Source organism: Harpia harpyja, chromosome 14 (genome assembly GCF_026419915.1).
Source record: "Harpia harpyja isolate bHarHar1 chromosome 14, bHarHar1 primary haplotype, whole genome shotgun sequence".
NCBI lineage: Eukaryota > Metazoa > Chordata > Aves > Accipitriformes > Accipitridae > Harpia > Harpia harpyja.
In genome coordinates this window covers 26716724-26742687 of record NC_068953.1, presented here as the reverse complement: position 1 = coordinate 26742687, position 25964 = coordinate 26716724, and the positions used below count along the sequence as shown (strand labels likewise).

General features: G+C 40.2%; 1 protein-coding gene across 6 annotated transcripts in view; it reads left to right on the top strand.

Moving 5' to 3' along the window:
* Positions 1–25964, top strand: part of PDE8A (phosphodiesterase 8A) — a 160337-nt gene that overhangs the window by 100489 nt on the left and 33884 nt on the right. For all 6 annotated transcript variants that reach the window (XM_052807819.1, XM_052807820.1, XM_052807816.1 and 3 more), the window contains 3 exons: positions 21672–21728; positions 24162–24352; positions 25553–25609. In XM_052807819.1, the coding sequence (XP_052663779.1) occupies positions 21672–21728; positions 24162–24352; positions 25553–25609 (305 nt within the window). The remainder of the gene's footprint in view (positions 1–21671; positions 21729–24161; positions 24353–25552; positions 25610–25964) is intronic.

The following is a 25964-nucleotide window of genomic DNA, read 5'->3' as shown; positions in this document are numbered from 1 at the left end:
AAACATTTTGCATTTTGTGTCATATCTGCTAGTCTGGGCCTCAGGCCATTGAAAAAGGGGAGGGAAATCCTGTAAAAGTTACTATCCTTTTTGCCAGACCCTATCAAGAAGAGATAGTAACCTCTATGAGCAGATTGCTCAGCACAGCCACCCACCCTTCCTATGCTGTCCCCACTTCTGTGCTTTCACACAATAGGATTCTGTAGTTTCATTTATATTTAAAACCATGTGCTGTCTGCCTTTGGTCACCATGTTCACCTCTATTGATATAAATCAGAACTTAACAATGGAAGGCCCTGAATAAGTGCGCCATGTAGATGACAGACTTGTATAGTCATGTATCTCCACTCGGGTTGTGTCACAGCACTATCATCGCTGTTGCTGCAGGTCAGAGCAAGGCCTCTTTCCCTAGCCATGTATTAGCTGTAAGCCTTAGTGGAATAGGGGGTTGTAGTAAATGTTTTCATCCTGAAGCCATGGGGGTTTTGCAGAAAACCTGTCTTCTGGTAAGATTACCTTCTTGACATTGTTGGCACACCTAGGTGAATATCATTCTCTGATAAATACTTCGGAGTTCCTGCAGACTGATTTGCTTATTTTTGGAAGTTTTTGCTAGTGATGTATGTATTTTTAATTTTGTCATGTAACCAAAGATAGAGGAGGGTTTAGAATGATCAGCTTCAGACAGGAGTTTGTTTTCTAAACCCTTACTTCTTACATTCAAACTGAGGAGTCAGGCAAGTATGACAGAACTGGTGCAAACTCATAGTCTGCTGAAATGACAAATTAATTGAAACCAGGGAAATTCTGATGTAGGTAGAGTGAGGAATGAGAAGCAGTTTGGGGTTTTTTTTATAGACCTGTTTTTTACAGGCATTTGTTGCTCTTCAGGTGTGTGGTTTTATTTATTTATTTTTGTCTAGCCATTTGTTAGCCTATGGCTACTTGCCAGTATTTAGGAAGAACAAAGTCTGCTCAAGTCACAAGAGTTATATTGCAGATAGATTTGGCCCAGTATGTTTGCCTTGTCATTTGACTGCGGAGTTGACATGATTATTGGCGTGTCTTCCTCCCCAGGATTACATACTATATTTTTTGTCTCCAAGGAGAGGAGAATTTGGCGAGGACAGTTGAGAAGCATCTGGCCATCTGGGTCTTTCCTATTGTTCCCTCCCTCTGTTACTGAGAGTAGGGCAGTCTCATGGACAGCTCTAAATTTAGCTGCTAATTTTCATTTTAGGAGTCTGTTCTGCTTAGATTTTGGCTAGGGGGAATACCTGGCTGAGAGGAGAGTCCTGGGATTGTACCTACTGAATTGCATTTCCCTGGGGAACATCCCTGTGTATTTTCTGTAAGGTCCCCAGATTTTCCCGGATCATAAAGCCCCAGTAAGGTCCTAGTCTGACTGTTTGCCAAGAGCTTCTCTTAAGAACTAACTTGTTTAGAATAGGACTTAATTCTCTACATCCCTTTGAAAGGGATAGTTCAAAAGGCAATATAAAGGACCTGAAAAATGATACGCCTCGGTGGTCTCTTTACAAGTAGATGATTAGGGAAGAGAGTTTTTCCAGAGGATACCATTTTTCTTGATACAGTTGATGGGGATGCAGTAGTGAAGCTCTATGTTTGTGGTCAATGGTCAAATATTACTTCTTGCGGTTAAGAGATCTTTAAATTGGACAGAGATGGGCAGAATGACATTCAATTAGAGCAAAAATGTCTTCCCCTACATTTCCTTTCTGCCTGCTATAACCTGGCTTTGAGTCATCGTTATGCCTAGCTGAGAGGTTATTTTTTTGGATCATGTTCGACATTTGCCCATAGCTGGAAAATTTGAGAGCAGATTCCACAAAGCAAACACTGAAATCCAAAAAGGAGATGTCATACCTACTGTTCGGTTCCACTGGCAGAGTGCTGAGCTTGCTTCACATCAAAATATTTTAACAAGAATATTACATTATATATTATATGTGTATATACATTTTATATATATCTGTGAAACTGATGGTAGTGTGATCATAATGAAATGGCACCTGCATTTCAGACACTGCCTTCCATACAGTCACTGAAGTTTGTCCTTTTTATTCAAATCAACTTTTTGTGTGTTTTGAAATAATGAGAACAGTTACAAAATATTTAGGATATCAACAACATGAATTCTCAAAAATTATGTTTTCAGGATCACAAAGGTAAAGACTTGGAGTCAGATCTTAAACAGACCAAATTGGTGTAGTTCCTAGATTTCCAGGGAGCAGCTCCAATTTGCATCAGCTGAAGAGCTCTCCCTATTTCACTGAGACAGTAATTTTCATGCAAAACACACCAGACATCACAGGATTCCAGTAGTTCCGGCCCATTTGTCTGCTGCTGCTAGGAAGTTGTTTACTCTTTTGTATCACTCTCTGCTGACGTCTGCTCACTGAACAATGTCATCAAATTTCCTGTTTTTTGGCTTGTGGAAAGTAGCTCCCCCACCTTATGCTAAAGCTTTGCTGCATGGAGATCTGTGGAGCCGGATGCACCCAGCAGACAGGATGTAAGGTTAAATGCAGCATAGCTAAATAAATAAAGTAGGTGTTCAGTTGTGAACTAGAGCTGCCTACTTATCAGGAGGATAAAGCTGACAGTTTAATATTGAGCCATGATAAAAACCCATATTTGTTTCAGGTTGTGGGTTTTTTTTTAATGGCTTTTGGATTTTTTTTCCCATGAATGTGTTTTCTTGCAGAATTATGTTAGGAGCTTCCTGAAGCAGCCTGGAATAGTTTATAATGTGGTGCTGTATGTTGTATATGTGAAAACACCTCCATCCAGGTATTGCAAAACATTCTGCGAGCTGTTGACTGTGAAGCTGCTAGTGCTGTAATTCTGTAGACAGAAGAACTGTCATCAGTAGTTCCTCTACTAGCTAGCGCAGCAGAGTCTGGTTGCTGAGATCAGGAGTACTGAAACTCTGCCAGGGGTCTGATCCCCTTACATTTTTTGTTTGCTTGGGTTTTGGCCAGTGCCACAGGGTTATTAACTTCTACTTGGACAAGAACCAGTGATGAGCAGAGCAGACCTTAGTTCAACAGTTCTTCCAGACAAAGCTTGGGGCAGCTTTAGTCCATAATGCTAACATCATCATCATATTAGCCTCCTGTCATCCATAGCAAGAGGAAGCACCTATTGGAAAAAAAACCCCAACAAACCCCAACCTTTGCAAAAATAGGGCACACTGTGTGCCTTATGGTACTTAAGTCTTGTGCTTCCCTAGCTCTTCTCTAGGTCTGTTGTGCTCTGAATCGTTCCCCCCAGCTTAGCATTACTCTGTCTCCAAATCCTATTTTTCCTTTCTGTAAAGAGCTTGTGTATTTGGCAAAGAGCAGTTGATCACTTCATGAAAACAGTTCTTGTAAGGAATCTTCTAAAGTCCTTTTTAAAAAAAAAAACCAACCCAGAAAAATTAAAACCTCCACAACTCAGAACAGTTGGAGTTGCCCTGCAGAGCAGTGAAGAAGTCAGGGAGCATCTGATGACAGACAAACAGGGTGTGCTGGAGTGGTATATAGGAACCAGCCCACCACTGGGGGGGTTGAGTTTGTCTTTATTTTTTTAAGGTTTTTGTTAATGTAGAGCCAGAACATTTTGCCTAGTGCCTTTCTCTACTGAATTCAGTTTTGCTGTACTCTCAGTGATGTTTTCAGTAACTGGAGTTTGAGTACTGAGTGTGGAGCATGTGGGCTGTCACCTCATAGAAATGCTGAGTTCTCTTTGTCTTTTCTGACTTCTTCATGTTTGGGTCTGTGCAGAAAGAAAAATGCTGTTTCCCTCAGAGGATCTTTCTTTATGGTCAGAAAGGAATATAACGGGTTGCCCTCCAATAGAGTTCCTGTTCTTCCAGCATCCTGCATCCCTAATGGGGCCCATAGTCAGTATATAGAGAAATGAACTGGATGCAATACCCAGCCATGGGTACTTGTGTGAATTTGCTTTGCACCTCCAGGTGTTTGGATGCATTTGCAATGGGATTGTCTCATTAAGATCATACCAATCCCTAAATGTGAACATTCCCTGAGACAGGATGCCAAGTTGGGTAAGATGCGGTCAACTTGCACTTCAGTCAGTTAAACCCTTGCAGTGAAAACCTTGCACTCCGCACAAGTAAAAATAAAGAAGTTGAACTAGTCCCTGGTGTAGACCTGCCCATAGCACAGGACCTACATCAGTCACCTTCCGATTTGGAACACGCACTGTCTGTGCTGAGGGAGGCTCAGGAAAGAAGCAGGAAAGGAGACGGCTGCAGACAATGAGTTCAGTGCCTAGGCAAAGGTAACACTTCATCCAAACAATTGGCAGGGGCTTCTCTCTCTTTGTTTCTCCCTTGCCCTTCTTCCTCTCTGTGTATTCCCTGTTCCCTCCTATACATATTTTCAGAGGTTCATCCTGTACCTTTGTGCAGATAACAGTGGTGGTGTTTGATTCTTTTGACCTCTGCCCCCCCATCACTACTCTGTTTGCAGTACTGTCCTCTTAAATTCCTCCTGTCCTCTTTTCCATTCCCCTTCACAGCTTCTGCTGAAGTTTGAACTACTCATGGTGTTACAGACAATGAAAATAACCTTCAGGGCTACATTTCACCTGTGGCAAAGCTGGATGAAGCTCCCAGTTGCTTGTGCAGACTGTAAGGGTGGATAGAGCACTCCATCATCGGGGAGAGGGGACCAAGAGAGCACACTCTGCCACCCAGTCTGCTCTACAGAGATGGCCGGACGTGTGCCCTGAAAACACAGTGGGCCCCAGGAGGCCTAATATACTGTATTCCTTATCCTCCAGTGGAAGAGGAGAGCTCTGAACAAATTGTGCCTCCAGGGCACCTCAGTACCAACCTTCTTCCTGGGGCCTTTGACAGGGGTTGAGCCAAAGGGCTCAAAATCAGAGCCTTCTGCCTCCTGCTCCTGATTAAATTTATTCATAACTTGCCCTCATGGAGATTTATAAGTACAGGTGCAAGCTAAAACTCCTGAAAAGATGTCATTCATTTTATTTCTAACAAATAAATTGCAGATGTTTGCCTCTGACTCCTGGAGTGCTGATACAATCAGCTAGAGGCTCCAGTTGTTCAGTCTTGTGTTAGATGACAGAATAGAGAGTGAAATGAATGCTCTCACCATTGCCAGCCAGTGCCTTGCAGTCAAAGGGACACAGTTTTTCCAACCAGATGAAACTGGGAGAATTCCAGATGGGACTGGGAGAGTTGTCTCAAGAAAACAACTGGTAGGCACTGCAGTGATGGAACAGTAATAATTAAAAAGAAAATAAAAATAATCTTGTGTGACAGAAATACTGGAAATAATGGAACATTTCAGGAAAAAAATATGCTATCATGTACTGTAAAAACTAGGTCTATACTTATCAGAAGGTGTTTCTTGCTGCAGACTCTGTGCAAACCTTCTTATGTGAGAAACATTAATTTGCATAGTCCTGCTTGTAAAGGCTGTAACTAAATTCTCAAAGTCGAACGTGGGGGAAGTGGTGTTTTTTCTTGACTGGCAGAGCCAACAGATTCTTCTTACTCTAGAAAAAATAGCAAGCCAGTGAAATGGTAGTCCTGGTAATTCTATATGCCATGCAGGTTTTTAAAAAAAATAGAATAAGCTAAAAATACAAAGGAGAATTGCAAAGCAAAATCATCAGTTAAGCTATTAAGTTGTCATAAACACTATGAAATTCTGTCTTAAAACTCTGTCTGAAGTAGAAATTAATATGTGGGATATAAGTAGAGACACCCATAGTTCCAGGTTTATGGTAGCAGCAAAATATTATTCCCAACATAGGCATGTTTCTCTTGTTGAAAGAAAAAAAAATCAATCTTAAATGCTTTAAGTAGTATTAGTTTATGGTTCAAACAAGCCATGCTTTACTTCTGAAAGACTACATGGGTAGCAATGGCAGGGTTGTATTATTTAAGAATAAAGAAGGGGCATGAAGCTGAAATATCACACACGTTTGGCAGGCAAAGTGTTTGTTAGATTTGTCTGATGAAATAGTTCACAGGTGATGAGCTATTCAGCATTAAGGGCCAGCGGCACAGAGAAAGAAGGACACAGAGAGCTGTGATGGACATTACATTTGTACAAGTGTCCTTTTTAGCTTTCATTGCTCACTGAACTCAGAAATGGAGGTGTGCAAGGAGACAGAATCCCTGCACCAAACGCACTAGATAATCTCTCTTCCAATAGCAGGAAATTGTCGATTGTGTCACAAAACCACTGCAAATCTTGCTTGCTTCATCTGGAAAGTATTTCTGGGTACAACCTCATATTGTGGCCTGCGAATTTTGTTACTCTGTTTTGTGGGGAACATACTGTGAGTAATTTATGTCTAATGGAGTAGTGGTTTGATGCCACCTCTAATATTTTCCTGCTGTTTCACAGAAGGTTTGTTTGTTGGAATACATTTGAATGTTCTTAGCAAAATTAGATTACAAAATATAACTGGATTAAATTATGTACCTCATAGTATATTCTGAAGTCATCCAGAGTACAACATACTGGTTCAAATTAAGCAGTGAAGAAAAAAAGTAGAACTTTGGTGTTCCGTGGTAGGTGCCTAGACTGTACATGTTAGTGGTTCATAAAGTTAGTCAAAATATATTCCTGTCCCAATGTAGTACTAAAATTGCAAAGTTCAACATTTAGCAGCACACCATTTGTTTTGTCTTTGGAGGATAAGAACAAAAGAGATGCAGAAAAATCTGCTAACCACACAAATATGAATGTGGTAAGAACATTAGTCCTGGCCCAAAGTAACATGCAAACACATAAAACAAGTCAAATGAAACTTCCCATGACTGATAAAAGCTTTCCTGGTCAAGAACACTGTTCTGTCCTGCATCTATAGTAAGTAATTGCAGCCTTATGTTCAAAGTTCATAGAGGAAGAAAAAGAAATCAGGTGATCTATCTGAGTAATAAAACTTTTCAAGAGTCCGAGCTACATCATTCTTCAATGAGTTTATAGGTTTATTTTTATTTTTTAACTCTTCAAGTGACCTGTAGTTTTACTGTAGCTTTATTGGAACTGTTAATAAAGTGAGTCTGGCTTTTCCTTTCTGTCTCTTACATGACTTTATACTAGAAAACTCTTTATGCCTGATATCTAATTTATTTGTAACATATATGTTATATATTTATTGTTTCACACAGGCGATCTTTTTACCATTAAACTGGTTTATAGAAATGCAGTAGAATTTTTATACAAAACAATAGGGTTTTTTTATTCTAGTCCTGCAAATTTCCAGCTAGGTTCTGTGTCCTAGAAATCAGGCTGAGCTCAGAGTCGTGCCATGAAACTACACTAAATTGGATATTTCATTAATAGAATTTTTCTGTTTGCTTTGGACATTCTTCTAGTACTTCATTGCTTGGGGGGGAAAAGCAAAAGAAAATAAATGAGTACAGTTGGTTTTTTACTCAGCTTTGCTAGAGAGAGAGAGGAGTTTCTCTTTTGTGTATTGCAAGCAGGTCTGAGGAGCTCCGAGTCCCCATAGTTTGGTTGTGCAGATACAATGTCCGTCTTCCCCAAGGGAGGACACCGAGGCTTGCAAATGAACATTTCCTGCTAAAATTTCTGGTAAAAGCTCCCTGCCAGAGCTATCAGCAGTCTGGATCACTGTCTGGGAAGAAACACTTGGTGCAGAGGAGGAAGAAGGAAATGGTGACTGTGAACTTATTAATGGTGTCGCCAGACAGGACTTTAATGTCTTATTTTCTCTTGTTTGTTCTTTGGCATAAAGCTTTTGTGCTCGCAGCAGAAGGCCTAGGCTCATTGCATCCTTTCTTAGAAAAACCAGCAGAGTGAGAAAGCAAAAATGTTCAGTGTGGAAACATATTTTGGATAGTTGCAAAACCGATTAAACAAGCTTCCATTTTATCAGATGCTGGAATTTGTATCCCAAGGGAGATTGATTTTGGATGGATGCTAGTTCTCTTTGCAACTAATCAGGTTGTTTTTTTTTTTTTGCATAGGTGGACACTGTTTCATTTTATAATGACTAAGTGGAGCCTCTTTCTTTCATATAGCTTCTTCTTCTAATTCATCATTGTTAGCCAACTGAGATGAGGATGTTGCTGCCTGACTAAATGATGCAGCATGGAGCTCTGTGGCACGTGACAGAATAGCCCAGACTCCTCACATGTGCACAGCTCCAGCACTGATTCCTATCATAGGACAATTGTGGAAGTCTCAGTTACAACATCAGACCTTTTTAAACGAGCTGAATAAATTTAGGTGTGTCGTGGTTTAACCCCAGCCAGCAACTAAACACCACGCAGCCGCTCACTCACTCCCCCCCCACCCAGTGGGATGGGGGAGAAAATCGGGAAAAGAAGCAAAACCCGTGGGTTGAGATAAGAACGGTTTAATAGAACAGAAAAGAAGAAACTAATAATGATAACACTAATAAAATGACAACAGCAATAATGAAAGGATTGGAATGTACAAATGATGCACAGTGCAATTGCTCACCACCCGCCGACCGACACCCAGCCAGTCCCCCAGCGGCGAATCCCTGCCCCCCACTTCCCCGTTCCTATACTGGATGGGACGTCCCATGGTATGGAATACACCGTTGGCCAGTTTGGGTCAGGTGCCCTGGCTGTGTCCTGTGCCAACTTCTTGTGCCCCTCCAGCTTTCTCACTGGCTGGGCATGAGAAGCTGAAAAATCCTTGACATTAGTCTAAACACTACTGAGCAACAACTGAACACATCAGTGTTATCAACATTCTTCTCATACTGAACTCAAAACATAGCACTGTACCAGCTACTAGGAAGACAGTTAACTCTATCCCAGCTGAAACCAGGACAAGGTGTCAATAAGATTGTGCAGAAGGTGGTAGTACCTGGTGATCCTAATATTTGAGAAGCTGTTTTGCTGTGCTAGTCTCGACTCTGCTCTGCTCACATTTTGCAGTCCTTGCTGGGTGAGCAGAGAACCTGCTTATTTCAGAGATCGCACATGGTGCTGGTGTATGTAAAGGGCCTGCTGTAGGATCTGAGAACTTGTAACTTAACAGGACTGATAAACCTTCTGAAAAAAAATTTCTTGACATCCTACCTACATTATAGGGAAGGCAAGCACCGTTTTAAAACGGCTGTCCAAATGACACATGAAAAGTCCACATCTGCTTGACCAAATATACCTTTTAACCACTGCTAGCTGTGTGCTTATAAGTGTTCATGATGTTACACAGCAGTTATCTGTCTATGCAGTTTGCAGGTGAATGCACATGTTTACATTATAGATTTATTCCATGGTTTTGCATCTTCTCTTCTTACCCAGTGTTCTTATTCCTGCATGTTACAGATACTTCCTTCCAACTTTGTAACTGCAGCAAGACTCTCTGTGAAAGGGTCACTGCTATCACATAACTGGTAAAAGTATCTGATGCAAATCTGATGCAAGTATCTCCACATGATGTCTCTCTTTCCTGGAAATCTCAAGGTTAAATAGAGATATATATGAGGCTATTCAACATCTATAAGTTATTATCTGCATAATTGTGGTCCTTGTACTTTGAGAAATACAAACATTGTACCTGGAGAGAGTGTATCTAGATGGTACTGATGTCAATGAACTTCACTGTGGGCAGGAATTCATCTTAAGTGGATATTTGATACGCAGCTGAATTTGTTTCCCAGTTAACAACTAGAGTGGCAGAGTGCTTTATGGGCTTCCTTGCTGATGGGTTGTTTATTAAAAAGGAGCTGCCTCATGGGAGATTGCTCTGCTGAGACCTTGGTTGCCACAGCTTTAGTCCTGTGAAACTTTACTAGGAGGTGGTAACGTATTGGTCGCTTGTGCATTTCTAGAGAGAAAATCATGCTCCATAATAATTCATTTTATACCAGCAGTGTCTTCTTTGGCCTATCCAGCAGTTCTTTTGTAAAGGAAATGCCTACCCGTAGGCAGAATGTGCAAGATTGCTCTGTATCAAAGATAAAGGTATAGTTGATTTTTTTAAACAGATTTTTTTCAGTTAAATAGAATGGAGTGTGCCTACCACAAATCCAGATAGAGTGAAATTCTGTTTACAAGAGAACTAGAATGAAAAGTTGCTTTGCTGCATCAAATTCTACTTAATTGCAATTCTGATTATAATAAAAACCCCACTTTAGTAAAGACATGCAAAGTTTAGGGGGATCGGTATAACTGTAAAAAGGTTCTACTGTACTTAAGGAAAAAAAAAGAGTGATCCCATCTACCAAGCGTGTAATATTTAACGAGCTGTGGGCTGGCAGAAGCACTGTGTGTTACTGAACCAGACTCAAGCAGAAAACCAGGGTCAGGTTTCAAACTACCCTGTAGGTCCTCAGAAATGAAGAGGCATCTGTATTAGCGGAAACCAGTCACTCATCCCCTCAGCCAGTGAAGTTCCTAGTGGTCAAAAGAAAGAAGGGATCCCCAGCTCTCTGAAATCCATTTGTCTGTTTTCCTCCTTATGATAAAACCTGGAGTTAACCTGTTGGATTGGTCACTGGTGTGAACAAGCAAAATTAATGCTAAACCTTAGGGTGAAAAAAGGATGTACTACTGTGAATTTCCTGTATTTTATAAAAAGACATCTTGAATATGTCTGCAGTCTCAAGTCTTCATTTATTGGAGATGTAGTTCTCTATTTAGAATCTCTATTTAATAGAGTGCCAAGAACCTTTCTTTCGGTTTTCTCAAATAGCAGTAGACAGTTGCACTCAGCCTGGTAAATCTGTATTCAATAAAGAAAAATACTGAAATGTTTATTATCAGTATTGAACACTTCTCTTTCACTGTACTGGCCTCTGTACCACTGCCTTAGCATTTGTTTTACCTGCAAAATTACATCAGAGAGACTGCATCTTTCCTGTCTTTTAGAGCAGTTCCCAGGCAGGGTACTGGATAGAGCACAAGTGAGTTCATGCTTACTTAAGGTAGGCAGAACACACCTTTTGGACCATACAGAAAACCACATGCCGGTGGTGTCCGGCAGGTTCACAGGCACCTGAGTAAGCTGTGTGAAGGTGGTGTGCGTGGCAGATGGCTGGGAGAATGGGGAAGAAGGAGAATGAGGCAGCTCCATACTGTCACCATCCAGTCTCAGAGGACTAAAATCAACTGGCGTATCCAGGATGCCCACATATGCAAAGGCTGGAGATGTGTAAGATAAAGTAGTGATCACAGGAGCTTGTATTCAGTTCTCAGTTGGTCAGGAGGGGTAATCTCAGTTTGCTACCTGTACAACTGTAATCTGACAGCAGTTTGCTGCAGGCTGTTTGACACTGCTTGGGAAATGTATGCTTTTATGGTAATGGATGGCAGCAGATAGAAAAAATGACTATGGTCAGTAAAGCCTGAACTGTATCAGCGCAAACAATGAGTTATTAGTGACAATAGAAAAAGCAAGTTTGTTCCTTAACAAATGGAGGCTTAGGACAAAATAAAGATCTAGGAAGCCTAGCAGATCCACTGACTGATTTATGCTATTTTTGTGCTATACTCTCTTGCCTTGCTTGGTCTGTTTGTGGTGATTGCAGTGTTAGTAGATCAAGGCATGAAGTTTGTTTGACATAAAGAAAGTAATTGGAAATCTTCCTGATGGACTGGAACTTCCTTTTAGTCAGCTGACTGTTCAAATCCACATGGTTCAAGGAAAACTGCCACTGAAATTCATGTGCATAAAGAAAAAAAATAAACCTGATAACGATGGAGATCTATTGTATCCTGATGCATCTGTAATCATCTCTAAAATAAAACTAGTAAGTGGTATCCACTAGAAAGAAGAGAACTAGCTGATAGATATGAAACAGATTAGCACTTATTGCTACACTCCAGGATCTTGCAGAATCACAAGAGAACAAGCAGTTTTAATAATATTAAACAATAGAACTACTGTGCCATATTTAAGTCTCCCAGAGTGCCGTGCAGCTCAACTGTTAAAGTGCAGGCAGCAAGAATTTCCCTCTGGGCCAGAAGAATGTAGTATTTGTACTAAAGTGTCTGCTCAAGTGGGGGGATGGAAAGTCAGCTACAGCCTGCCTGCAAAATTAATACACCTGAGGCAGCAGCAGGCAAATGAGAAGTTCCTTTTCAGTTAGACAAAGATGTTGGTAAAGCTGAGGCTGGATTTATTTGTTTGGAGTGATACAAACCCCAACGTATTTAATGCTCTGGTTTCGAATGTGTCTTGGCTGATGACCTGCAAGACTTAAAGACCAATTTCTTCTCTGTCTTCTTGGCTAGCCTTTACATCTGGGTAGAGGTTATTCCTGCCAACCAGAGAGGAGAGCACACTGGAACTTTTATATTGATGCCGGCGTATGAGGAGTTAGTTGGTCCCCAGAGTCTCGGTTATAGCTCTCCTAGCCAGTGGAGTAACCAGACTTGTGTCAGATGAGGGGAAAAAGGGAGAGGAAATGGGTCTCTCAGCCTTCTGGGAGTTGCTAGATGCACCATTTTTATGTGGCTGCCTTTAAAGCGTTTTGTGAGATGGAGTGTGGCTGGTCCTGATTGCAGAGGGGAAAAGAGAGTGCTCTCAGAGTTGTTGGAGTGCAAGGGAATAGGTGCTGAAACTCAAGAGAGGTGTAATACCCACACATATGTGCTGTTCAGCTGCCCACAAGGTAATGTCTCACAAAGGCAATCAAAACCCTTATTTGCAAGAAACCCCAGAATACCAAGGATGCCTGACTTTGGAGGACATTTGCTCTGAAGTGGAAGGTATTCTAGCTCACCCTTGAATTTTGTCAAAAACAAATAAAACATGAAATTAGGTGCTAGTGCCTTAAAGATGACTTCTTTTTTCATCTGAAGCACTTCAGTTTCTGCATGTTGCACATTCTATTCCTGTTACCCTTAAGCTGGACTCTCCAAAAAGATAAACACTTAAAAACTACATTTGACTTTGAACAGCTGAAAATGTTCATACTACATTTTTTTGCATTGATAAAGGCATCCATTTCTGCAACCTATGTATAGAAAACCATCATTATAGGGTTTAAAAAATTCTTCTAAAGTACAAGCCAGATCATTTAAGCTGCTGTTTTTCTCTTAGCACAGGATATAACTACAAATGCTCTACAGCATGCCCTCACCACACAGAAATATTTGGCCGTAGTTTAGTGAAGAGCCCAGGGATCCGACATGGGGAGAGCTCACAGCCTGCAGACAAAGATCTGTGCCTATGTGGCCTGAATGGAGAAGTTCTTGAAAAACTTTCAGTCAGAAAGTGGAGACCTTAATGAAGACCCCACTGAGCCATCTCAAATCTTAAGATGGTGAAGACCTAGAGCATTTTAAATTCAGTGCTGGTTGGTCATAAAAGTATTTGGCAAAATGATGAGCATGGGGCACAGACCAGTGTGAAGGGTATTCACATCTCCAGTGATTGGAGCAGTGATTGGAGCTCCAGTTATTGTTCACATTTTTTCTCTTCTAAACAGGCAAATAGATGAAGTTTCAAGCCCTGTGTACTTGTGCATAGCATACAGGTCTGTCAGGGATCTCTGAATCAGGTAGATGGTGCAGCAAATACAACTTGCTAGATTTGAATAGCTTTTGATGTGAGGAGTGGTTTCCATTCAACTTTGTTCTCTTTGGACAGAAAAAGTCAGTGTGGATTAATGAGTAGATGGCTTTCTTTTTCTGTCTTGTCTGTGATTGATTCCATCCCTTTTTGGTGCACAGCTCATTGAGAATGAGGACTCTTGTGGAAGTACGTAGTGTGAGATTTGCATAGTCGGTTTGCTGGAGTTGTATCTGCTTACTTAGAAACCTACGATAACACTGCGGTTACCGAGTTGTGATGTAAATTGTATTTGAGTTATCAGAAGCTATCGTTTTGAATTCCAGAAATCCGTGGGTGTTTTCCAGATACCAGCTATTATCAAATGGTCCCAGTATTACCAGTGCCTGCTGCTGTCAGTTGGCCAGGAAGCAGGGGGACCTGATGCTGTGCCGAGGGATGCCAGGACTCGGCACAAGGTGTGCTGAGACCGGTTTTCTTCCCTGGTGCCTTGGTTCTTCTGAATGTAAAAATGGAAACAGCAACCATTTCCTCCCTCTACAAGTTTTGAGATCTATGTAATAGTGCTGTAGGCACGCTAAGTGATAATGATTTTTATATTATCACTCAAATACCCTGTCAAGAGCTAAAAAATTCCCCCAAATTGTTAGCATGGTCTCTGTAAAAGTTCTGACCTTTAGCAATGGCAGGGACTGCTGACTGCCTTTTTGTCCTGTCATTGTACAATGTTGCCACAGTGGGCCAGTCTTCTGGGCCAGAGGCCACTCAGGCCTTACCGCATTACAAATAATAATAAAAGTCACTTTGGGACAGCATCGTTAATTATTCCCAACAAAACAGAATGATTCACTTTTGCTAGTGCCACACTTGCAGCTTGATAACCAAAGTTTCCTATAACGAATAAGGGGAGAATTTATAAACGGTACAAAATGGGAGTTCTCAATTGTGCCTGAAGTGTGCTAGAAGGCAGCGAGCCTGATTTCACAACAGTAGTACTCCAGTTTTGTTCTGACTTAGCTTTGCTTATTGCAGTGGAATAACACTGAAGAAATGCAGTGGGGAATTAGGTCCAGAATACAAACAAACAAACATATATAATAATGGTTGGCACACGTGGCAAGCCGAACACGTAGCCAAAAATCAGCAGGGTCCTCCTCAGGCCCTGGAGAGGTCTGGTGAAACTAGGACAGCCACAGCGTTCAGTGCTGTGTGCTGGCACACCAGTGAAGCAGTCCCAGTCCCAGCCGGGTGTAGGTATCTTCTGGGCAGCTTCCTCAGGACCTGGGTTAGCCCAAAACTTGCCTCCAGACTGAACAGTGGATGAGGGGCTGGATTTTAGGAGCAGTAAAGGTGTTGTCAGGAATGCAGCGAATAAGAGAGTGGGTCTCATGGCTGACAGGACCAGCAGTCTGACTTGAGAGCTCTGGCAACTCATTATGCTCGATAAAGCTTTTCTCACGAAAACCGCAAGCTGTCCAAATTCTGTGTTGCTAATGATATGAATCAGAGGCCAGAGTTTGGCTCTCAAGAGCTCATTTATGTAAAACTGGTTCACAGCTGGTACTAAAACTTAAGAAATGGATTAAGAAAACAGAGGGTGTGTTACCCCATCACTTACACTATCTGTTGTATCATTACATGGCAGCATCACAGATAATTCTTCTAGGAATTTAAACAGATTTAAAACAGAAAATAGATAAAAGGAAAAAGATACCAGAACAGAATCTCAGGTGATCTTCAGACCTTGTAATATAGATCTAAATCTGTTTTGTTTTGTTGACAGAGATGCTTCAGTGGGAGCCCAGTTTAGATTAATGTAAATAGTAGATTTTATCAAAGCAAATTGCACTGAGTCAGAATGCTACATTATGTAAATTACTGAGTCTGTGACATTTGTCTACAGCTTTTATGAAACAGAAATAGGAAAAAAACATCAAGGGCTGGAATTAACAGGTTTCACCTAGGTTGAACACCAGTTTTGGTAAATTTTAATTGCTTTTCAGAACTTTTGTCTTTGTATTTCAGCAAAGAATAAACTGACTACATACAGATTAGGGTCTTTGAGAGACGGGCTTACCTTTGTCCTTGAATCTGTTGAGCAAAGGTAGAAACCTTGGACGTTTTGTTCCCTCGTCTTCTTTATTCAAACTTGATGTGGCCTCCAAACAACAAAAGAAGTAGCTGCATGGGGCCAGACTCCCACTTCATTTACACTGAAGTAAATCCAGCATATTTTCTTTGTATTTGGTGGAATTACTCTGAATTTTCACTGTTGCTTACCAGGTTGGAATTCAGCCTGTGGACTATAAGATTAATTTTGTGCTCTGAACAGTGGTATGTGTTAGGAAGATCTGCTCAGCCAGCATTTTATGTTACTTGTACCAATGTTAAGTTTGTAACAAAACAGTGCTGTCAAGGTCTGCAAGGAAGATGTGAACAGTGATGTTAAGTGTCTAGCAGAAAGTGCATGGAAAATAGGAAGCTAAGTGTTAAATTCTCTACTTAGGTAGATTTCCACTGAGAAAGAAATAGGTGAATGACCATGGATTGGATTAGTATTCATATATTCCAGAAAGTGATAAAGAATGTTATAAACAAAGAAAAACGTGAGTAGTGAAAACCTATAGCTGATCCTGAACATGGAGACTTTCTTGCCCAGAAATGTTAGCCACACTGAGTCACAAAGTCCCTCTCTGTTTGGAGAGAGGCACCATGAGGGTATGACCTGGGCGGACTAGATCCTGGACCTTGTCATGCCAGTTTATACTGAGTGGGTTATTTCCTAGCTTTCAGCATCCAAGAAGATTTGCCTAAGGTTTCTTAGAAAGGGTACTATCATGTAGAATTCAAATTTCTGCCATTAGTAGATCCTGAATCAATTAAAGTTTAAGGTATAAATCTATGAGTTCAATTGAGCTTTCATTTTCTGGAGTGATAAATCTATGCTTAAACCAGCAGGTTAAGAAAAATTGTATTTTTTCCTTTGTAAAATTAATCCCTTTGTTTTTCTTAGAATTATCAAAATTCAGTTTATGTTAGCAGTCCTATAGCTCCTAGCATATCTTGATGATCAAGACTGTCAAATCTTGCTGTGATGAGTCAACTCATGCTGATTTATATCATGTACCTAGTATATGCAGAAAACTTAAGTATATATTTTAAAATTAGATAGAACACTTTTTTGTGATGTCTTAAAATATTGATCTGAGTAAAATGATGAATTTTGCTGGCTGTAGTCCCTTAGGACCAACGATAAAGTCTTATGTCTAATTACTGTGTCATATATTAAAATAACTCAGAGCCTTGAGGATGAAGTCTTTATTTGAAGAGGCAGTTATTTAGTGTTTAACTACTAACAAATTCTCTGCTCATTGTCTGCTTTCTAAACGCAGATGTTAGCTGTACAGCAGCAGTTTCCATCTGCAATCCATTCAGCAGAAGTTTATGTCACTGCTTTGTTCAAGTCAGTTGCAGGAAAAATAAGCTATCGCATCTCCTCCTGCAAACTCTAACCTGGAAAAGGTGAGAAGAGCAGCAGGAGCAGAAATGCTACCAGCTGCCCTTTAGGGAGGGATACTAGCAGGAGGCCAGGGCTGTGCATGGCAATTACATGCCCAGACGAAGAGTCATTCCTGTCATCCGCACAGCCCCATCTGTGGCAGAAAGGAAGTGATGGAGCAGTTGTGGATTGTGGAGGAGGATTTCAGGGAAGCGCTCCTGCTCCCCAGGATGCCAGCAGCTCCCTGGCCAGCCCTTCTCGTGAGTGAGTAGTGCTGCAGTACCCTGCGGTCCCAGCTCTGATGAGGGTTACCTTGGGCTGTGCAGGGCTCTGCTTTAAAACATCCCACAAAAGCTTCATAAAAGAAGTGACTTAAGAAAATCAGCTTCCAGAAGGAATGTGTTTGCCTTTCCATAGCAGGAGTATTGCATGGGAGTTAATAGCCAAAGGATTTTTTGGGGGCTGACTCTGCCCTTTTAGGAGGTTTGCTCTCCTCTCCAATTGGTAATGGTAAGAGAGGCATTTTGGAGAAAGCCAAGATATGAGACCTCTAGCAAATAGGAGACCTGTGGGCTACTTTGATGTGTCCCACACACCAGCAAGGCAGTTTATCACCATAGGGAGCATGTGGATCAAGCTGGCTTTATTCTGCCCTTTATTCCTTTCTACTTTTATTCATTGAGCAAATTCATTTAAATTTTTTCTAGCTGTAGGAAGGAAAAAAAAAGCAACCCAGCAACCATGAACAGACCATTCCTGTAGATTCTGTTCTGGTAAAATGTGAAGAATGACTCATAGCGAGCAGTACTTTACCAGGTTATATCAGGTCAACATTGGGTTTGTTGTACTTTAATCAGATCAGTCACAGTTGTTTGGGCCTGGCTTTTTAAAGCTTATTTCAGTTGTTTTTATTTACCAAACATTCACTTTTCTCTGGACATTGGAAACATGAAATATTTCTAGCAGCAATTTCAATATTTGCAACTTAGCTGCTACAATGTGCAGATCATTTCTAGTGAGTGTTAAGCTGCACACAGCAGTCAGTAGAAGACCTCGCCACTGACTGCTATCATATGTGTGGCTAATGCCATTGCCTTGGGACAGACCTCACTTTGTGCCAGGGCCAGGCCTGGTTTGACAGAACAGAAAATACGGTGTTTAAATGAGAAAGGCAGTTTTGGGGGAAAATAAGTGCTACCAGCAGTAGTTCAGCAGGTCAGAGAATGTAAAATGGCTGCAATTGCTGTGTGTAAGCATTTAAAGTAGCCTGGAGTTGATTATCTGCTGTGTCTCTACGCAGAGGGTGTAAATGCTGCTGCAGTAACTGAGCTGCTGTCTGCAATTAAAGCTAACTAGTAGTTGCTGACCTGCAGCCTGCTATTACAGGCATCTCTCACTCCCCAGACCTAAAGGAACTGAGCTGCAGCTGTTGTGGAAATTGCACTAGCACAGATGAGCCAAAAAGGTTTGCATTTTCAGAAGCCTGTGGATTAGTTACTGTTGCAAACTATTGTAGCATTTAGATGTCTTTAAGACCATGAGCCGTGGCGCCAGTCTGCACTCTTGGGGTGGTTTAAGTACGGGGCTGCAGTAAGAGCAGGCTATGCTGTCAGAAATTTGCAGCAGGACCCCATCCTACCATCTGTTTGATTTGGTCCCTGGCTCCAAGTTACAGGCTGGCCTCTAAGGTTGTTTGGCCAAGGAAGGATTTTCAAAAGACTTGCATTCATAGTCAGGGTGCTGAAAGTGTCCTGGACTCAGGTCTAGCCAAAGTCACATATGCTGTGCTTAGTCATGAAGTTTGCATCAGTGGCTCTTTAGCAAGGGACCCAGCCCAGGTCTATCACGATCAATTCCAGGAACCTGCAACTAGTTCTACCTCTGTCTTCTCATACACTTTCTTACAGGTGTGTGCCTGCCTGGAAGGCTGTCACATGCATAAGTCATGTCTGTCAATCTGAAAATATAGTTGGGTTTTTGTTTTTCAAGTAGGAAAGAAACTTCAAGGAAGAAGTAGCAAAAGGTGTGAGTGAATAAAGATGTGTTTGTGCAGTTGCTATACATGTGAGCTTTGGCTGGGATTGGTTTTGTTATAAGCTTGCAGCATTAGAAGTGTTTTTAAAGCTCATTTAGTTTACCGATAGTTCAGAGTTTCTGCTAATCCTTGCTGAAGCCTTGATTTTTGACATAGTACTTAATCAGCATGTTACTTCTCACTGCTACCAGCAGCACACAAAAAGTTGAAATGATTAATCAAGTTATTTTAACAGATTTCAACAGGATTAAGAATTAACTGGAGTTCACCAAAATTTTCCAGCTGAGATGCAGACCAGGGTTTTTCTTCTACTCAGGACAGCAAGTTAACGTGTAACAAGTCAGTTTCTCTCATTTGGGCAGTGCTTGTAACTTAAGCTGAAATGGTGCATAGACAAGTATTTTCAGTGTAGAAATGGTGGCAGGTTTCTGGCAGAAAAGTGTTTTTCAGGCTCAGTCCTTTAAATACTTTGATGACTATTAATTCACAACCTTTTTATGAGAAAGAACCAGCTGAAAAGCAGTAACTGGCAATACTGGGTTTATCTCATTTGTTAAAATTCCCCTTGGACTGGGACTGGTAGTCCAAGGGTACGCTGGCCTGATAGATGGGGTTTTACATACTCCCAAATGCCAGTGAAGTTCAGTTCTGGATCTGAACTTAACAGCTCAGGCCCATCTCTTGGTGAAACTTACAACACTTGCTGCTTTATGCTGGCAGCTGGAGTGTACAAAATAAATGTTTCAAAATCCAATTTGAAGTGTGGTTATGGTCAGAGAAGTGACTGTAAAAAGGCATCTCTTACCCAATAGATATGCTTCCTCTGTGTCCTTCAGGCATTTCTGCTGATCTTCCTGATTCAGGACAAGTAGTTACTACTGTCAGTGCTGCAAAACCGGTAACGCTGGTGCAAAGAGCTGGATTCCCTCCTGCTATGTGCATTATCAGCAAAAGTATTGCTATTTTCTAGTGCAGATTTTGAATAATTGGATGATGGCCACAAGGGAGAATGAAGCAGCTTGATTTTTCCAACCAAAGAGAGATTTTTGGTCTCAAAATTAGAAAAAATTGACTGGAGAGTATTTAAACTAAGCTGATCTGACCAGAATGGCTGAAAGTAAATCTGAAACCCCTCCATGTCATTTTAACATCAGCTTTTAGAGGCCCTCTTAAATAACACAGGCAAACACTGGTTCCTAGCTTGTTTTTGCAGGCACTATGTTGCTATTTTTCTTGCTTATTTAATGTTGCAATGATGATTTCCAAGTTGATAAATAAATAAAGTCACACATGAGAAACTCTGAGGGCTGAGCAATGGAGCAGTAAGGTCATAGAAAGAATGGAGCATGTAATTCTAAAAGATTTTTCTGCAGGATATGATGATGATTCTTTAAAATTACTTATTGGAAAAATTCTAGGCTGCAAAGCAATAAATCTGATCTTCAAGTGTGGTTTTACTTTGAAAAACAACAATGTAAAAATGCCACTGTTGTGCTCAACAGATCTTTTCTTTGTATGTATGAATCCAGAGATATCTTCCATTTACTGCATTGCCAAAAATAATTTTCTTCTGCTTTTTTACTCCAGTTACCTTTGAAGAGTCTACGTAACTCCAAGGACCATTGGTTTCCCATTTTGAATGCTTTTTATTTTTCATTTCTGAAACAAGAGGTGAAAAATATTTAAGCACATGAAAGTGCAGATACTTATCTCATGGGAATTCCCAAAGAACTTAACCTGTGTAATCCTGTTAGAGTCTCCCTCTTTAGAAAGTCTGTCCCATACCAATTGAAGAGTCATTCATGTTCAAGCTTGATTAATGTTTAATCATATCAAAGAGAAACAGTTGTGATAAACAGCACTTCTGGTCATTGACCTCCATTCCTTGAAGTGACACATGGGAAGGAAGGATCCTAGCTCAGTTCATGCATCCTAAGCTAAACCGTTTGCCTGTGTTACTTGAACAGCATCTAGTGTGGGAATCACTGGCATGCAGAAAGCATGACATATGACAGCATTTTTGCAGGGTTTTTCAAAGCAAAGTTGCATGCATCATCAAGTACAAATATCTGAGTTCTGAAACCTTCCCTGGAGGGGCTGGGTGGGAGGGAGGGAATGCAGCAAAAAGCTCTTGGAGAAATGAAATTAGTGTGTGTTTGTGGCACTCTTGGTCACTGGTTACATGTGAAATTCTAAGAGCAGAGTTACGTATTTTTGCCTTTCTCCTGGAGATTTAATGCTTTTTTGGACCTTAAAAAAAGCAATTTTTAAACACTTTCATGTTTTGCAGAACAGGTGGAGTGATACAGAGGATACAGAAAAATAACAAACTGTCTACCAAACTTTCATGACTAATCCATTACTTTATGTTTAAAATAACAGTAAAAAAATGACTTGAATAGCTTGTTGATTTCTGTGTTAATGCAGCTTTGCATATAAATTTACAAAAGCAGAATAAGACCCTCATGTAGAAACAGCCTCATAATGATAGCAATATATCTCTGAGACAGTGGTGAATAAGAAATGTCTTCTCTAACAGAGCTAATTTTTCTTCTTCCCTAGGTGTATATGTATTAATAAGATCCCTTATTTCTTCTAGGCACCAGTAACAGATGTGCAGTTTGGCCCTATGAGACTTCATCAAAATCAACTTCAGGTAATACAACAGTTCAAACTGAAGTCTTAATTTAGCTTAAAATTTATGACTGGAATTTTTTGGGTATAGAGGTCTTTACAGAGCAATTTTGTCAAGTGATAGTGTGCACCTAACAGATTTTTATCACAACATTCTATGTGATACCCTAAAAATCTTGCCTCTTTTCTCCAACCATCTTTCAGTTCGTAAAAATAGAGCTATCTGTAGTTCTTTCTGCTATCAGTTAGCTTGTAATCAGTTTAGTGTGTGCCTTGTTTTGTATTTTACTGGTAGTCAATTCTTAATCAAAATCTCATCAAAATGATACTAAGCCAAATGTCCTGTCAGGGTCTATTACACCAGCATTATTACTAGCATCAACCAAACTTGCAATATCATCACAAAAGATATGAAGTGAGCTTGGCAAAGTATGGTTTTTTGTTATTCATTGTTGACTGGCATTAATTCATCCTCCTTTATCTCTTTATTAATAAAGGTCATATGTCAGTTGCCCCCTTATTTTGTCTGGGATGGGTATGAGGTTTGCAGATACGTGACTCGGACTTCCTCTGAAAATTCTCCTGTATCCCAAGACGTACTGAACCATTAATAATCCAAGATGTTCCTCAGTCAGTAATTACAAAACTCCTGAGTGAAAGCAATCTGGACCTGATAATTTGAAAATGTCTGTCTTCAAGAACTGCAGTTCAACATCTTCCTGACCTATTGTCAGAACAGACAGTAATATCATCGAACATCAGATCTTAGGACAGCCTTATGCAGCTGTTCCCCAAGTATAAATCAGAAACGTTCCTCAAATATTTCTGCCTCCTTTATTGTTATTAATGATTGCGTCGCTTTTGTCCAGTCACAGGCCTCTCTAAAATTCTACCAATTTATCCTGGTAATATAGCTGGCAGTTATGAGGGAAGGAGAAGTTAGACCACATCACATTTGTGCCAGAATTGATCATACAACTCAGATCTGCTGACTTTCTGTGCTATTGCTGAAAACCATTCTTCCACTCTTACAGAGTGCTATAAATTAACTTCACTAAATATAGCCCAAACTATGACATGTTATTGCAAACAGTTTTGCAGGTTGCTATAAAAGGAATCTGAAATAAATAAATACAAAGTCCTTCATTCTTACAAAAATATGCACTACATGGAAACGTTGAGATTTACTGGTAGACATTCCACCAGACTGGTCCAAAGTGTAACCAGCACAGGAATTCCTAAAATCACCCAGAAGATAAATGGCAGTGGGATGGGGTACGAGTTACACATGCTTCACGTTATTGTCTGACCAAAGCAGATATCTAAGTGTGATTAAATTACTGAAAGATTGATGTCTTGGGACAGTAGACCAAATGCTGGTTTAGTTGTCCATCTTTCCCAAAAGGCTGCATATACCGAGTCACCCACAAAATCAACACTAACATAGATCTGTAGTCTGCCATTCTGTGTATTCTTTCAGGCAAAAGGAGTTTTCTTCTACAAAATATTATCCTGATGCAAAGCACAATCACATCAGTGAGAGTCTTCCTTAGCAGACTTCATGTTTATCTTCTGTACCATATTCAACCTTAGAATTTGAAATACATTTTAGAAGGAATTGGGCCTTATCATACTTTGAGTATGTAGGCATTGTATTGATTTTAAAAAGGCTCAGAGAGATTAATGTTATTGGCAATTACACAGCCAGTTAGGACAGAGCAAATACTGGCTCATAGATCTGACTTCCTGTTCTGGATTTCAATCACAGTAATCTCTTTCTGTGATACAAATCCCATGGCAAGCTTTGCATAGGAGTCGCATGGGGATGTACTCCATATACAGAGGTACTGCTTATGATTTCAGTCTTGCATGAGTTCACCTTGACCAGCCTGTCCGTAGCTTCCAGAAACCCCGGGGAGTGGGCTGCACCCAGTACTTTGGGGAGCTCAAATGAGATTAAAAGGAAAGCACATTTTTCATCATGCCATTGAAGCACCGTTAAATATTAAATCACACGAGGTGAACCATGGCATTATTTTTCTGGAGTATGATCTTGGCAAGAAAAATAAAACCCAAGAAAATGGTTGTATGTGAGAATTTCAGTGAAGAAAAGTAGACTCGCTGTCATTTCATGTACACTGTCTGAAACATAGGCATGTAGTCTCAACTGATTGCCTAAGCTCTCTTTGTAGCTAATGACGAGAGAGCCACTTCCCAAACTTGTTCATCCCACGTGGATATAAATGGCCCTGGCAGACTGTTTTATCCACTTGAAACACCTCTGTATACAGACAATTACAAAAAGCAATAGTCTATAGAAAGCAATTCTGTTAAAAACAATGGATTAAGCCTTGGAAGTGGCTTTAAAAAACATGTTAAGAACAGGCAAAAGCCACAGAATCTACTGTATATGTAAGACTTGTTTGTAATTGTTCACTGTCTGTCTTTAACCCAGGTACTTCTAGTATTTGCCAAAGAAGATAACCAGAGTAATGGGTTCTGTTGGGCATGTGAGAAAGCTGGATTTCGATGTAATATTGCCAGGACACCTGAGTCTGCACTAGAATGTTTTCTTGATAAACACCATGACATTATCATTATTGACCATAGACATTCCAGATACTTTGATGCAGAAGCATTATGCAGGTAAGCACCATTTCAATGTAATAAATGCTTAACTATATAGTTAACACATCATCAAAGTTTTTTTGCTTTTATATAACCCTTTTATAAAATCTATCAAATGCTGATATTTTTTTGGACAGATGTCCACTGGCAGCATCAAATAATGTTACCTCAGTGCTTTATATCTGATAGCTGCAGCATTTTTGGTTGTGTGCTAGGATAGCTGAAGCTCAATCTGGCTTGGAGCCACAGCATACAAATTTCTTGCCATAGTGAACTCTTGGTTTGAGTTTTTTGTTTTGGTTTTGGTTTTTTTTTTTTCAAATACCTGGTTCCTTGTTTGCACATTAAATTAACTGCAAAGATCACAGGTGCCACCAAGCAGTTTAATGAACACATTCACTTTATTAGTGTTCTGAATTTTTTGAAATGTCATTTGCTGTTGAGTAACTCCAGATGCAAATAGGCCATGTTTTGTGTGCACGTTTCCATACCTACAACATTTGAAAATCTGTTATGAAAAGCAAAGTTCAAACTGATTCCAAAAATACTTTAATGAACTGCTGTAAAGCATGAAAACAGGGGAAAAGGATTTGCCTTTCTGAGTTTCTCCACAGAGAGTTGACAGGCAGTGGTGCCTTGCTTCAGTGACTTTCCAGTGAAATAACCCTTGGGAATGTGTCTAGACTAAATAACAGTCTGTGGGGTGGGGTGTCAGGGTCAGATTATGTACCCTGGGTGAGTGTGGTGGGTTCAGGGCACTGGGACAAAGGCTCTTCTCCCTGCTAGACTAAAGTAACTAGATAAGATCTTTGTCAGGCAAAGACTAGATATCAATGTTGTTCCCCTTGTTACATTTTTACCGTTCTGTCCCGGAATAAAGTAAAATGCTCCTTAAATGAGTGAGGCCAAGTCCTTCGAACAAGTCCATTGCATGCCGTTTCAGAGGGCAGAATTTTTGCTATTCCACCACTGAGAGTGTTTGGGGTTTAGATTAATCTACATTCTCTGTGTCTTTTTTTCATGGCGTTTCAGACACTGCTAAATTTATTCTCCTTTCTTAGTGGTCCAGCAGGCTCGGGATTTGATTTTTGTTCTGTTGTTAAACCCTTTAAAAGAAACATTTTAAGAAAGGTACTGTGTGAAGATTCTGCAAAGTCATGTTTTCTGAAAAGTGAACTTAAAAAAAAAAGGTTAAATAATGTTGCTTTTTATTTAAAGGTCTATCAGAACAACGAAACCCTCAGAAAATACAGTCATTATTGGTGTAGTACGAAGGTAAATACTCATCTCTTTACTTGCACATGATCAACAAAATGTAAATCTTGGCATTGGAAAAGTAAATACTACATTAAAAAACTTTAATTAGAACTTCTTACTGTACTAGTGATAATGTGTTATACCATATAGAGTTTTCACCATCCTTGACCACAGGATTGGGACAGGATTTTTGATTTCTAGTTTTTACTAAAGAGATCTCACTTTGGATTGTTTTGTTTTGTTTTGTTTTTTCCCCTCTCCTGATCACTGGGGGCTTTAGGAGTATGTTTCAAATAACCTCTGCAACATCATGTACAGAACTGTGGAACTGCCTCATAGATCTGTCTTTTGGTATTAATAAAAATAACACTTT